Below are 12,480 nucleotides of genomic sequence, written 5' to 3'. Positions count from 1 at the left end.
CCTCACCATCAATCACCACACTTCACAAACTGATGCTGTGACACACTGACTGACTGACTGATGCAGGGAAGACAAACACAAGGTCGTTTTAACTGATTTATGTAATCCTGGATTATTTATTTGAAATTGTACAATTATTAATAAGTGCTGTTCTGTGTTTTTTTTTTTGTTGTTGTTGTTGTTGTTCAGTTTATTATGAATCTGTACAATAATGTCATATAACACCTTGACTGTTTCATGTGACCGACATTGGAGTTTTGTTATTTTTGCCTCATTTCATGAGGATTACAATGCAAAATTAGTATCTGAAAAATAATCAGGAGTGTACTGTGTAAGTAAAAAAAAAATAAAAATGTGAAACCTTGAAAATATAATCACACAATGAGTGATGAACATGACTTATTAAAACAAGCCATTATGTAACTTTACAACTCTAGAACAACTATCAGAACAATCTTTAAAAAAAATTACAAAAATGCAGCATTTTTTAGGCCATAACCAGAGTACATACAATTTTTACAGGCCATTCTTGCTATGAAACAAAAATGTCATATTTGATGATGTTTTCAGTCCTCAGGCAGATTGAAAATATTCAGCATGAAACAACTGTCCTACGTTTTCACCCCATTAGACGTAGGAGTCAAAGGGATATCTGATCCATCTGTTGCTCTGCTGGGAACAAAATTATATTCTCCACGTTTTTTCTGGCGGCAGCGAACAATTAAATAAATGATGGGGATGAAGAGGAGCAGGAGCAGCAGCAGCCAAATTAACTTTGAGGGGTTTCTTCCGGATTTCTCTGTGAGAAAGACAAGATAAAACAACAGAAAATCAAAGTGTGCCTCTCACTCACTGATGCCATAAATGTTAATTTTTTTCTGCAACCTATCTGTAGAAACACCAACATCCACTACCACTTCAAAAAGTGCTCTGCACAGAGTCAGTACTGGTACCTTTCACTACCAGTGTGACAGCTCTTGTCATGGTCCCAAATTCATTCGTGGCAGTACAGATGTAAACACCAGTGTTGGTAGACGTGGCTCCTGTGATGGTGATATTCCTCTGGCGCCGCCCAGTGGTCTCTGTCAGCTTCGTGTTCGGCATATACTTGTAGTTCCATTGGATCTCAGGAGGAGGGTTTCCCTCAGCACTGCAAGGAAAAGTCACATTCTCACCCAAGACCACGTCCGGAGTGTCATTTCCCTCCTGTAACACGGGGGCGTCTGAGAAGAAAAGGATGAGATCTGAGATGAAGAAACTGCCGACCTGTATTCACCATCAGCAAAAGATCATGAAAACAAAATTCTAAACAATAACACTCACACAAAACATCAAGATACAGTGCGTGTGTGGCTGTTCCATGTTTGTTAGTTGCTCTAAGTGAGTAATTTCCACTATCATGCCTCGTCCAGCGCTGTGGGGTTGGTATCACTTCTCCATCTTTCAGCCAGATGATGTTGGGTCGAGGCAGTCCCTCTGGTTCACATGTAGTTTGGGAGGAACCATCCTCTCGAACCTCATAGTAGTCATTGCAGGTGAATGAGGGGCCGTCTGTGAACATGGTATCAAAAGTACTTTTCAGAAGAAATAATGGTAAAAGATATAGACCTACAAACATGTCAACACTTTGTGCTGTGCATGTGGAAATCATGGAAAATGTTGATATGATAGTGAAATATAACTCAAACAAGTCTGCACTCACATTCAATTGTGATGTCGATAGAACTTTGGTTTCTCCCAAAATCATTTTTAAATACAGCTGTGTACTTTCCTGAGTCTTGCCGCCTGAGCAGCTTATCTGCACCGATCTCCGTGTTCTGATAGTACCACTGAACTGTGGGTGGAGGGTTCCCATCAGCGTGACAGGGCAACATGTCCAGACGGAACTCATCTTCCAAAACAGAGGGAGGGCCTGAACAATTTTTGATCAGTGGCCCATCTGCAATTAAACATCAGCAGACATTAATCGAAAGTGTTTAACAAGTAAAATAATACAATCATAAATAGATAAATGATAAACTCACAGAGTACAACAGCAGGGTAAGACAGTGAAGCTGTAGTCAGATTGAGCTCTGGTCCAAGGTGCAGCTCAGCTTCACATCTGAAAAGTGCTCCGTTGCGATGTCTGTCAGCAGTGACTCTCAAGGAAGAGGACACACTGACTGGGGTCACAGTTTTTTCATCAAATGTTTCAGTGGAAAACTTTTCATTGTCTCGGTACCAAATCACTGTGAGCTTCTGCACGGGAGCCACATTGTTGACGTGGCAATCCAACGTGTACTCTGCTCCCTCCACCATCGGGGCACCATCCACACCGGAGAGTGTGACTGTGTCTGGAGTCTCTGTTAATAAAGCAAATGAAGATAATTATAGAACAAAACAAATGTGACCATATCCCTGCAACTGTAACTGCAGTTGTACAAGTAATATACACACACAGATGTAGCATTAAAGGGGCTCTGTGGAACTGCTGTGTTGTGCTGTGTTCTTAGTTTATGTAAGTGGACTTGATTTAAAGATTAACTCGAGCTACTGCTTCTCTGTTAGCAGCTGCATCAAACAACTTAAACAAATCATCCACATAATTTACCTTCCATGATTTACTTTGCTTGCGATATGACACTGTTACAGAACTATGAAGTGTTTCTGTTATCAGTAACATTACTTTACATCATCATGTCAAACACTTTATAGGATAATCCCCTCAACATGAAGACAGTAGATAGTACTCACTATAAACAGTGATGTCTGGTGTCATAAAGCACTGCTTGCCATTCCTCCGAGTCATGTAGCACTGAGGTTTAATGTCCCACTCGTCCACTTTCTCAACTGTCCAGGTGAGAAAAGACTTGTCTTCAAACCCTGTGCCTCCAGCTGAAGCCTCCCAGCCCATTCCCAAAAAGTCTGTGGTTGATGCTGTGCTGCAGTTAACTGACACTGGATCTCCAAATCTCACCACGACTTCAGCAGGCGTCAGTATCAGGGGGCAATCTGTCAAGTGAGAAACAAGCATATTAGATCAGAGCTTCATTTTGCTGAAGCAAAGTTGAAACAAAGGTAAGTTTGTTTCAGTGCTGTACCACCAGATAACAGAGCAGCTTCTTCACAAGGCTGTGAGACCCTCAATTCATCCTGTACACTACAACATTATAAATAGTTTTAATCTTATGACTTATCTAACCTGCAGAAGTCTCAGTCTGACTTTATGTCAGGCATTTAGAAAAAACTGTAATAACTGTTGAGAAATAGCCATCGTCTCACTCATGGTCTCATCGGCTTATGTAATTCATGTAGAAGCAGAATTACTAAACTGAGACTGTTTCATAACCAGCTAAAAGTTCCTTGTAGTGAGTTAAATGTGGTGGGATATTCTCTACAGACCTTGTTTTTAGATCTGACAAAGTAAAACTAAACATAACTGTCAGATTCACTTTCAACAAAGCAACACACAAAAATATTGTTGTAATTTGGAACAATAAAACTTACACAAAACATCAAGATACAGTGCGTGTGTGGCTGTTCCATGTTTGTTAGTTGCTCTAAGTGAGTAACTTCCACTATCATGCCTCGTCCAGCGCTGTGGGGTTGGTATCACTTCTCCATCTTTCAGCCAGGTGATGTTGGGTCGAGGCAGTCCCTCTGGTTCACATAGAGTTTGGGAAAAATCCCCCTCTTTAACCTCATAGTGGTCATTGCAGGCAAACGAAGGGCGGTCTGTGAAAATGGTATCAAAAGTACTTTTCAGAAGAAATTATGGTAAAAAATATAGACCTACAAACGTATCAGCACTTTGTGCTGTGCATGTGGAAATCATGGAAAATGTTTATATGATAGTGAAATATAACTCAAACAAGTCTGCACTCACATTCGATTGTGATGTCGATAGAACTGTGGTTTCTCCCAATTGCATTTTTAAATACAACTGTGTACTCTCCTGAGTCTTGCCGCTTGAGCAGCTCATCTGCACCGATCTCCATGTTCTGATAGTACCACTGAACTGTGGGTGGAGGGTTCCCATCAATGTGACAGGGCAACATGTCCAGACGGAACTCATCTTCCAAACCAGAGAAAGGGCCTGAACAATTTTTGATCAGTGGCCCATCTGCAATTAAACATCAGCATATATTAATCAAAAGTGTATCTTAGTGATGTGGTGTTTAAAAGTAAAATAATACAATAATACATAAATAAATGATAAACTCACAGTGCACAACAGCAGGGTAAGACAGTGAAGCTGTAGTCAGATTGAGCTCTGGTCCAAGCTGCAGCTCAGCTTCACATCTGAAAAGTTCTCCGTTGCGATGTCTGTCAGCAGTGACTCTCAAGGAAGAGGACACATTGACTGGGGTCACAGTGTTTTCATTAAATGTTTCAGTGGAAAACATTTCATTGTCTCGGTACCAAATCACTGTGAGCTTCTGCACGGGAGCCACATTGTTGACGTGGCAATCCAACGTGTACTCTGCTCCCTCCACCATCGGGGCACCATCCACACCGGAGAGTGTGACTGTGTCTGGAGTCTCTGTTAATAAAGCAAATGAAGATAATTATAGAACAAAACAAATGTGACCATATCCCTGCAACTGTAACTGCAGTTGTACAAGTAATATACACACACAGATGTAGCATTAAAGGGGCTCTGTGGAACTGCTGTGTTGTGCTTGAAGACGGTTGTTAGTTTATGTTAGTGGACTTGATTTCGAGATTAACTGGAGCTACTGCTTCTCTGTTAGCAGCGGCATCAACAACTTAAACAAATCATCCACAGGTTTCTACAGGCGACTGAGAGAGTCTCATTTTACATTACAATCCCCTCACATATGGCCCACAAGTGATTTACACTATCATACCTTCCATGATTTACTTTGCTTGCGATATGACACTGATACAGAACTATGAAGTGTTTCTGTTATCAGTAACATTACTTTACATCATCATGTCAAACACTTTATAGGATAATCCCCTCAACATGAAGACAGTAGATAGTACTCACTATAAACAGTGATGTCTGGTGTCATAAAGCACTGCTTGCCATTCCTCCGAGTCATGTAGCACTGAGGTTTAATGTCCCACTCGTCCACTTTCTCAACTGTCCAGGTGAGAGAAGACTTGTCTTCAAACCCTGTGCCTCCAGCTGAAGCCTCCCAGCTCATTCCCAAAAAGTCTGTGGTTGATGCTGTGCTGCAGTTAACTGACACTGGATCTCCAAATCTCACCACCACTTCAGCAGGCGTCAGTATCAGGGGGCAATCTGTCAAGTGAGAAACAAGCATATTAGATCAGAGCTTCATTTTTGTGCACGATTGAAATAACTGTAAACTAATGCAAAGGATGTGCACCTCTTTCTGCTGGTGCCTCAGGAATATTCCTCCTCACCACACGGACGTGGATTTCCTTAGTTATTGTTCCGATGTGATTGGTAGCTGTGCAGCTGTAGGTTGCGCTGATTGTTGCTTCAGTGATAGTCAGATTAGTCGTGCTCGCCGAGATATTCATCCCCTTACAGGTCCACGTAAAGACAGGAGGAGGGTTCCCCCTCGCTCCACAGGTCAGGGTGGCATTCTCACCCTCGACCACAGTGATATAATCTACTGTGTGCTTGAGCTCAGGAGCATCTGATGAGGCAAATATGGGGTTTTTATTAGAGTTTATAGGCTTTACTGCACTCTGGTGACTCAGATTGCAAGGCATGTCACTTAGAGTTTGAACTGTGTAAAGCCTGATTCATAGTTCATGGTATGCTGTCTTGTTTTCAATAAAATAATGTTCCTGTCAAAAAGTCATGCTACAAATTATCATCAAGATTCGTCAAACAAATCTACTACAAGGAGCTTTGACTTTTACTTGGGGCCATTTGGACAACAAAGACAAGGTGGAAGCAAAGCAAACTGTTTCAGTGCAGTACCACCAGACTACAGAGCAGAACCTCAATTCATCCTGTACACTACACCATCATAAATAGTTTTAATCTTATGACTTATCTAACCTGCATAAGTCTCAAACTGACTTTATGTCAGGTATAAAGAAAAACTGCAATAACTATTGAGAAATAGACAAGTGTCTCACTAATAGTCTCATCAGCTTATGTCATTCACGTAAAAGCAGAATTACTAAACTGAGACTGTTTCATAACCAGCTAAAAGTTCCTTGTAGTGAGTTAAATGTGGTGGGATATTCTCTACAGATCTTGTTTTTTGATCTGAGAAAGTAAAACTAAACATAACTGTCAGATTCACTTTCAACAAAGCAACACACAAAAATATTTTTGTAATTTGGAACAATAAAACTTACACAAAACATCAAGATCCAGTGCGTGTGTGGCTGTTCCATGTTTGTTAGTTGCTCTAAGTGAGTAACTTCCACTATCATGCCTCGTCCAGCGCTGTGGGGTTGGTATCACTTCTCCATCTTTCAGCCAGGTGATGTTGGGTCGAGGCAGTCCCTCTGGTTCACATAGAGTTTGGGAAAAATCCCCCTCTTTAACCTCATAGTGGTCATTGCAGGCAAATGAGGGGCCGTCTGTGAACATGGTATCAAAAGTACTTTTCAGAGGAAATAATGGTAAAAGATATAGACCTACAAACGTATCAGCACTTTGTGCTGTGCATGTGGAAATCATGGAACATGTTTATATCATGATGAACAATTTTTGATCAGTGGCTCATCTGCAATTAAACATCAGCAGACATTAATCAAAAGTGTTTAACAAGTAAAATAATACAATCATAAATAGATAAATGATAAACTCACAGTGCACAACAGCAGGGTAAGACAGTGAAGCTGTAGTCAGATTGAGCTCTGGTCCAAGGTGCAGCTCAGCTTCACATCTGAAAAGTTCTCCGTTGTGATGTCTGTCAGCAGTGACTCTCAAGGAAGAGGACACATTGACTGGGGTCACAGTGTTTTCATTAAATGTTTCAGTGGAAAACATTTCATTGTCTCGGTACCAAATCACTGTGAGCTTCTGCACGGGAGCCACATTGTTGACGTGGCAATCCAACGTGTACTCTGCTCCCTCCACCATCGGGGCACCATCCACACCGGAGAGTGTGACTGTGTCTGGAGTCTCTGTTAATAAAGCAAATGAAGATAATTATAGAACAAAACAAATGTGACCATATCCCTGCAACTGTAACTGCAGTTGTACAAGTAATATACACACACAGATGTAGCATTAAAGGGGCTCTGTGGAACTGCTGTGTTGTGCTTGAAGATGGTTGTTAGTTTATGTTAGTGGACTTGATTTCGAGATTAACTGGAGCTACTGCTTCTCTGTTAGCAGCTGCATCAACAACTTAAACAAATCATCCACAGGTTTGTACAGGCGACTGAGAGAGTCTCATTTTACATTACAATCCCCTCACATATGGCCCACAAGTGATTTACACTATCATACCTTCCATGATTTACTTTGCTTGCGATATGACACTGTTACAGAACTATGAAGTGTTTCTGTTATCAGTAAACATTACTTTACATCATCATGTCAAACACTTTATAAGATAATCCCCTCAACATGAAGACAGTAGATAGTACTCACTATAAACAGTGATGTCTGGTGTCATAAAGCACTGCTTGCCATTCCTCCGAGTCATGTAGCACTGAGGTTTAATGTCCCACTCGTCCACTTTCTCAACTGTCCAGGTGAGAGAAGACTTGTCTTCAAACCCTGTGCCTCCAGCTGAAGCCTCCCAGCTCATTCCCAAAAAGTCTGTGGTTGATGCTGTGCTGCAGTTAACTGACACTGGATCTCCAAATCTCACCACCACTTCAGCAGGCGTCAGTATCAGGGGGCAATCTGTCAAGTGAGAAACAAGCATATTAGATCAGAGCTTCATTTTGCTGAAGCAAAGTTGAAACAAAGGTAAGTTTGTTTCAGTGCTGTACCACCAGATAACAGAGCAGCTTCTTCACAAGGCTGTGAGACCCTCAATTCATCCTGTACACTACAACATTATAAATAGTTTTAATCGTATGACTTATCTAACCTGCAGAAGTCTCAGTCTGACTTTTTGTCAGGCATTTAGAAAAAACTGTAATAACTGTTGAGAAATAGCCATCGTCTCACTCTCACTCATCAGCTTATGTAATTCGTGTAGAAGCAGAATTATTAAACTGAGACTGTTTCATAACCAGCTAAAAGTTCCTTGTAGTGAGTTAAATGTGGTGGGATATTCTCTACAGACCTTGTTTTTAGATCTGACAAAGTAAAACTAAACATAACTGTCAGATTCACTTTCAACAAAGCAACACACAAAAATATTGTTGTAATTTTGAACAATAAAACTTACACAAAACATCAAGATCCAGTGCGTGTGTGGCTGTTCCATGTTTGTTAGTTGCTCTAAGTGAGTAACTTCCACTATCATGCCTCGTCCAGCGCTGTGGGGTTGGTATCACTTCTCCATCTTTCAGCCAGGTGATGTTGGGTCGAGGCAGTCCCTCTGGTTCACATAGAGTTTGGGAAAAATCCCCCTCTTTAACCTCATAGTGGTCATTGCAGGCAAACGAAGGGCGGTCTGTGAAAATGGTATCAAAAGTACTTTTCAGAAGAAATTATGGTAAAAAATATAGACCTACAAACGTATCAGCACTTTGTGCAGTGCAAATCATGGAAAATGTTGATATGATAGTGAAATATAACTCAAACAAGTCTGCACTCACATTCGATTGTGATGTCGATAGAACTGTGGCTTCTCCTAATTGCATTTTTAAATACAACTGTGTACTCTCCTGAGTCTTGCCGCTTGAGCAGCTCATCTGCACCGATCTCCATGTTCTGATAGTACCACTGAACTGTGGGTGGAGGGTTCCCATCAATGTGACAGGGCAACATGTCCAGACGGAACTCATCTTCCAAACCAGAGAAAGGGCCTGAACAATTTTTGATCAGTGGCCCATCTGCAATTAAACATCAGCAGACATTAATCAAAAGTGTTTAATAAGTAAAATAATACAATCATAAATAGATAAATGATAAACTCACAGTGCACAACAGCAGGGTAAGACAGTGAAGCTGTAGTCAGATTGAGCTCTGGTCCAAGGTGCAGCTCAGCTTCACATCTGAAAAGTGCTCCGTTGTGATGTCTGTCAGCAGTGACTCTCAAGGAAGAGGACACATTGACTGGGGTCACAGTGTTTTCATTAAATGTTTCAGTGGAAAACATTTCATTGTCTCGGTACCAAATCACTGTGAGCTTCTGCACGGGAGCCACATTGTTGACGTGGCAATCCAACGTGTACTCTGCTCCCTCCACCATCGGGGCACCATCCACACCGTAGAGTGTGACTGTGTCTGGAGTCTCTGTTAATAAAGCAAATGAAGATAATTATAGAACAAAACAAATGTGACCATATCCCTGCAACTGTAACTGCAGTTGTACAAGTAATATACACACACAGATGTAGCATTAAAGGGGCTCTGTTAAGTCAAACATCAGTGACTCAACTCCACATGTCCGACTCAGTTTTACATTTCTCTCATACTGACTTAGAGCAACCTTAGATGATGAAGTCTGAAGATACACTTACTGTATATGGTGATTCCAAGTTCTCTGCTGCATTCCACAGTCTCATTTAAATTTATTCTGCACTCAGCCTTCACGCTCCAGTCTGACAGGGACAATGACTCTGAGATAAAATTCTCATCATCGTCGTCATTGTGGTTTGTGTTTCCAAGTTTCAAGACCATTCCATCAAGATACTCTTCTGAGCTTGAGCAGTTTACAAGGACTGTGTCTCCATATTTCCCTATGACCTCAGGAGGATCCAGCCGGAGAGGGTTGATGCTGTCAGGGCACAAACTGTCTGCATCTGTTGATGGAAAATTTTATTTTAATTGGAGTTCGAGGGAACATTACTGCACTAGCTTGACTCAGATATTAAATGCATTGCAGTAACAGTTTTAAAGAAGAACCCTAAATTAATTCTTGCCTAAAGATATTGTGTTAAAATATTGCTTTGGTAAAAGTGAGACACTCTTGAGACCGTGGTGGAAAGGAGAATGCTGAATGTGTTACTTTCCATCATGGACAATGATCAGCACCCTCTCCATCACACAGTGGACAGACAGCGGAGCACCTTCTCTCACAAGCTGCTCCAGCTCCGCTGTCGAAAGGACAGATACAGGAAATCTTTCCTGCTACATGCCATCAAACTGTACAATAATAGTTATATAATCTGGTCATCTAATACAGTACATGCACACTTTATCTGTTTTTCTTATGCCCACCGGTCCACTGATGATTATTTATCTGTTTCACTGCACCTTATATGAGTAGTATGAATAGTACATCACTACAAGTCTTAAGATACATGATATTATTGTACTTAAGTATCTAAAGTAAAAGTGAATTAAAAATCCATATATATATATATATATATATATACACACACACACACACACACACACACACACACACACACACACACACACACACACACACACACACACACACACAACTATGTACAGTATATACTGAATACTATAATCAGCATTTTTTTTTTATTATTAATCTAATAGACAATTCATTTTAGGATCTCAAACATTACAAGTGCACTGAATCTTTTGTATGTATAAAATCCAGTTTAGTTGATGTTTTACACTATCTGTGCTGTGATCAGTGTTAGAAACTGATTTTGTTTCAAAGCAATGTGATCCTGAGTACAAATAACATGGCAGCTTTTGTAATTAATAACATAATCTGTTGAACTGCAAAAAAAAAAGTAATCTATTCTGAATTCTTTTTTTCCTCTTGAGTAATCTCAGAATATTTTCAATGCAAATAAAATCAACATTTACAGTGGGTCTAATAAAACGACCCTTGTGCACAAGCTACAGCTGTGTGGTTTGTATTCTACAACCTGTGGGATCCTGTTTCTCTTGTGTTACTTTCTGTTGCAGTTTTGTAATCAAAGACTTTGCTCTCGTCTTAGAGACCTCGTGTGTCACAATGTGTCATGGCGCACTTTGTGGTTTAATGAAAATCGTGAAAAAAACAAATCTTTTAAAGAAAAATGCAACTTTTTGAAAACGTAAAAATCAAATCAAGTACTTTGACAATGTTACTTTAATTCAATTACATGCTTTTACAAATGTGTGTAATTTGGGTTGATTATACTCTTCTTTGTAATCTGATGTTGTCATCCCAATTATATCATGTAATCTGTTTGCTACCTAAACCATGTTATGATGTTACAGTAGTTGACTTATACTTTTATCTTAAATCGTGCGCTGCATCCACCACACCCAGCTCACTGCACCAACGCACTTGCAGCTGCAGTTAGCGCGGTTTCTAAAAGTCATCTGTCAAATATAGCAGAGCGGAAACAACATTCTAACACCGGCCGCTCCCTCTTCAAATCCATTCAAGTCTTATTCACAATTATTTCACTTTATCCTGTTAAAAAGTCAAAGGCTAGATACATGAACATTTACATGTTTCCTCTGACTTTATCACTAAAAACAAATCAATAGTTTCAAAAGAAAACAATGATAGTGATAGTATACTTTTTCACAGGTAACATGTGGTGGAGCAAGGAAGTAAGTGAACCAGTATTTTAATGTTTCATTCCCCCGGCTGTGTCATAAAGTTACTACAGCTACTGTATAACATCATAATCATCACTCACCACACAGTAAAAACATGAGCATGAGAATACCCAACATCCTGAGAGACAGCATGCTCAGTCAGCATGCAGGAGGAGGGAGGTGGATGGAGGAGATGAGGTGTGTTTCAGGAGGGTCCAGTCGATGTCCAGCTTCAGTACCTGAGTAAGATGACCTGGCTCAGAGCCCTGATGATGATGATGATGCCCCGCGACTGACAGTTACAAGAACTGAGGGGAAAAAAAAAAACAGTAAAGCATACAACGGGAAACTCAACGCCCCGGTGAACAGGAAGCTGCCAGTAGAAACGGAAATATGACACCACATCCACAGTTAGCTCTTTGTGGTGTAACTACAGATGAGATGGTCATCCCCTCCCATAGTTTGTGCAGTCTATTTCTCCAGTATTTTAAAAATGTCATACAGGAGCTACTGTTGTATCTTTTTATTGAAAGGTACATTGCAAATGGGAAAGTTTCAGATGTTGTCAGGAAATTGCACCACATGAAGAAACAACATCTCTATTTAATGATTCACTGACATCCTCATTGACAGACCTCCAATCAAAATGTTTTTTATAAACTGGATCAGCACTGTACGAGGTCGACATATCACACAAGGCCCTGGATATATGTCAACCTTAGTTGATCTTTACATTTGTCACTTGTGTCCATAATGCAACTGTGTTACGTGGGTTTGATCATCATGTTCACTCGTTTGAGGGAGTAGGATCCCCCGTGGAACTCCACCCAGTAGACCCCGTCCTGTTAGCGGCTGCGATAGTGTCCACCCCGATACCACACCCTGTTCAGATTAGAGTGGAGTGGAAATATGACACCACATCCACAGTTAGCTCTTTGTGGTGTTAACTA

The 12,480-nt window shown here is 40.6% G+C and overlaps 1 protein-coding gene across 4 annotated transcripts; it reads right to left on the bottom strand.

Moving 5' to 3' along the window:
- Positions 1-83: 83 nt before the first annotated feature.
- icam5 (intercellular adhesion molecule 5) lies at positions 84-11,905 on the bottom strand. 4 transcript variants are annotated; one of them, XM_037089050.1, is made up of 19 exons: positions 11,632-11,902; positions 9,532-9,813; positions 8,987-9,304; positions 8,665-8,901; positions 8,292-8,519; positions 7,541-7,798; positions 6,751-7,068; positions 6,292-6,519; positions 5,340-5,615; positions 4,994-5,251; positions 4,205-4,522; positions 3,866-4,102; positions 3,487-3,714; positions 2,734-2,991; positions 2,025-2,342; positions 1,703-1,939; positions 1,324-1,551; positions 954-1,223; positions 84-799 (listed from the first exon to the last, which is right to left on the bottom strand). In XM_037089050.1, the coding sequence occupies exons 1-19, from the start codon at positions 11,681-11,683 to the stop codon at positions 612-614; spliced, it is 4,737 nt and encodes a 1,578-aa protein (XP_036944945.1). In that variant the 5' UTR covers positions 11,684-11,902; the 3' UTR covers positions 84-611. The 4 variants fall into 4 exon arrangements, with proteins under 4 accessions (XP_036944945.1, XP_036944946.1, XP_036944947.1 ...); XM_037089051.1 differs by lacking the exon at positions 5,340-5,615 and having other exon boundaries at positions 11,632-11,901; XM_037089052.1 differs by lacking the exons at positions 6,292-6,519; positions 6,751-7,068; positions 7,541-7,798.
- Between the last annotated feature and the right edge of the window lie 575 nt (positions 11,906-12,480).

The sequence above is a fragment of the Acanthopagrus latus genome, chromosome 23 (genome assembly GCF_904848185.1).
Source record: "Acanthopagrus latus isolate v.2019 chromosome 23, fAcaLat1.1, whole genome shotgun sequence".
Lineage (NCBI taxonomy): Eukaryota > Metazoa > Chordata > Actinopteri > Spariformes > Sparidae > Acanthopagrus > Acanthopagrus latus.
This window is presented reverse-complemented; position numbering and strand designations above follow the sequence as displayed.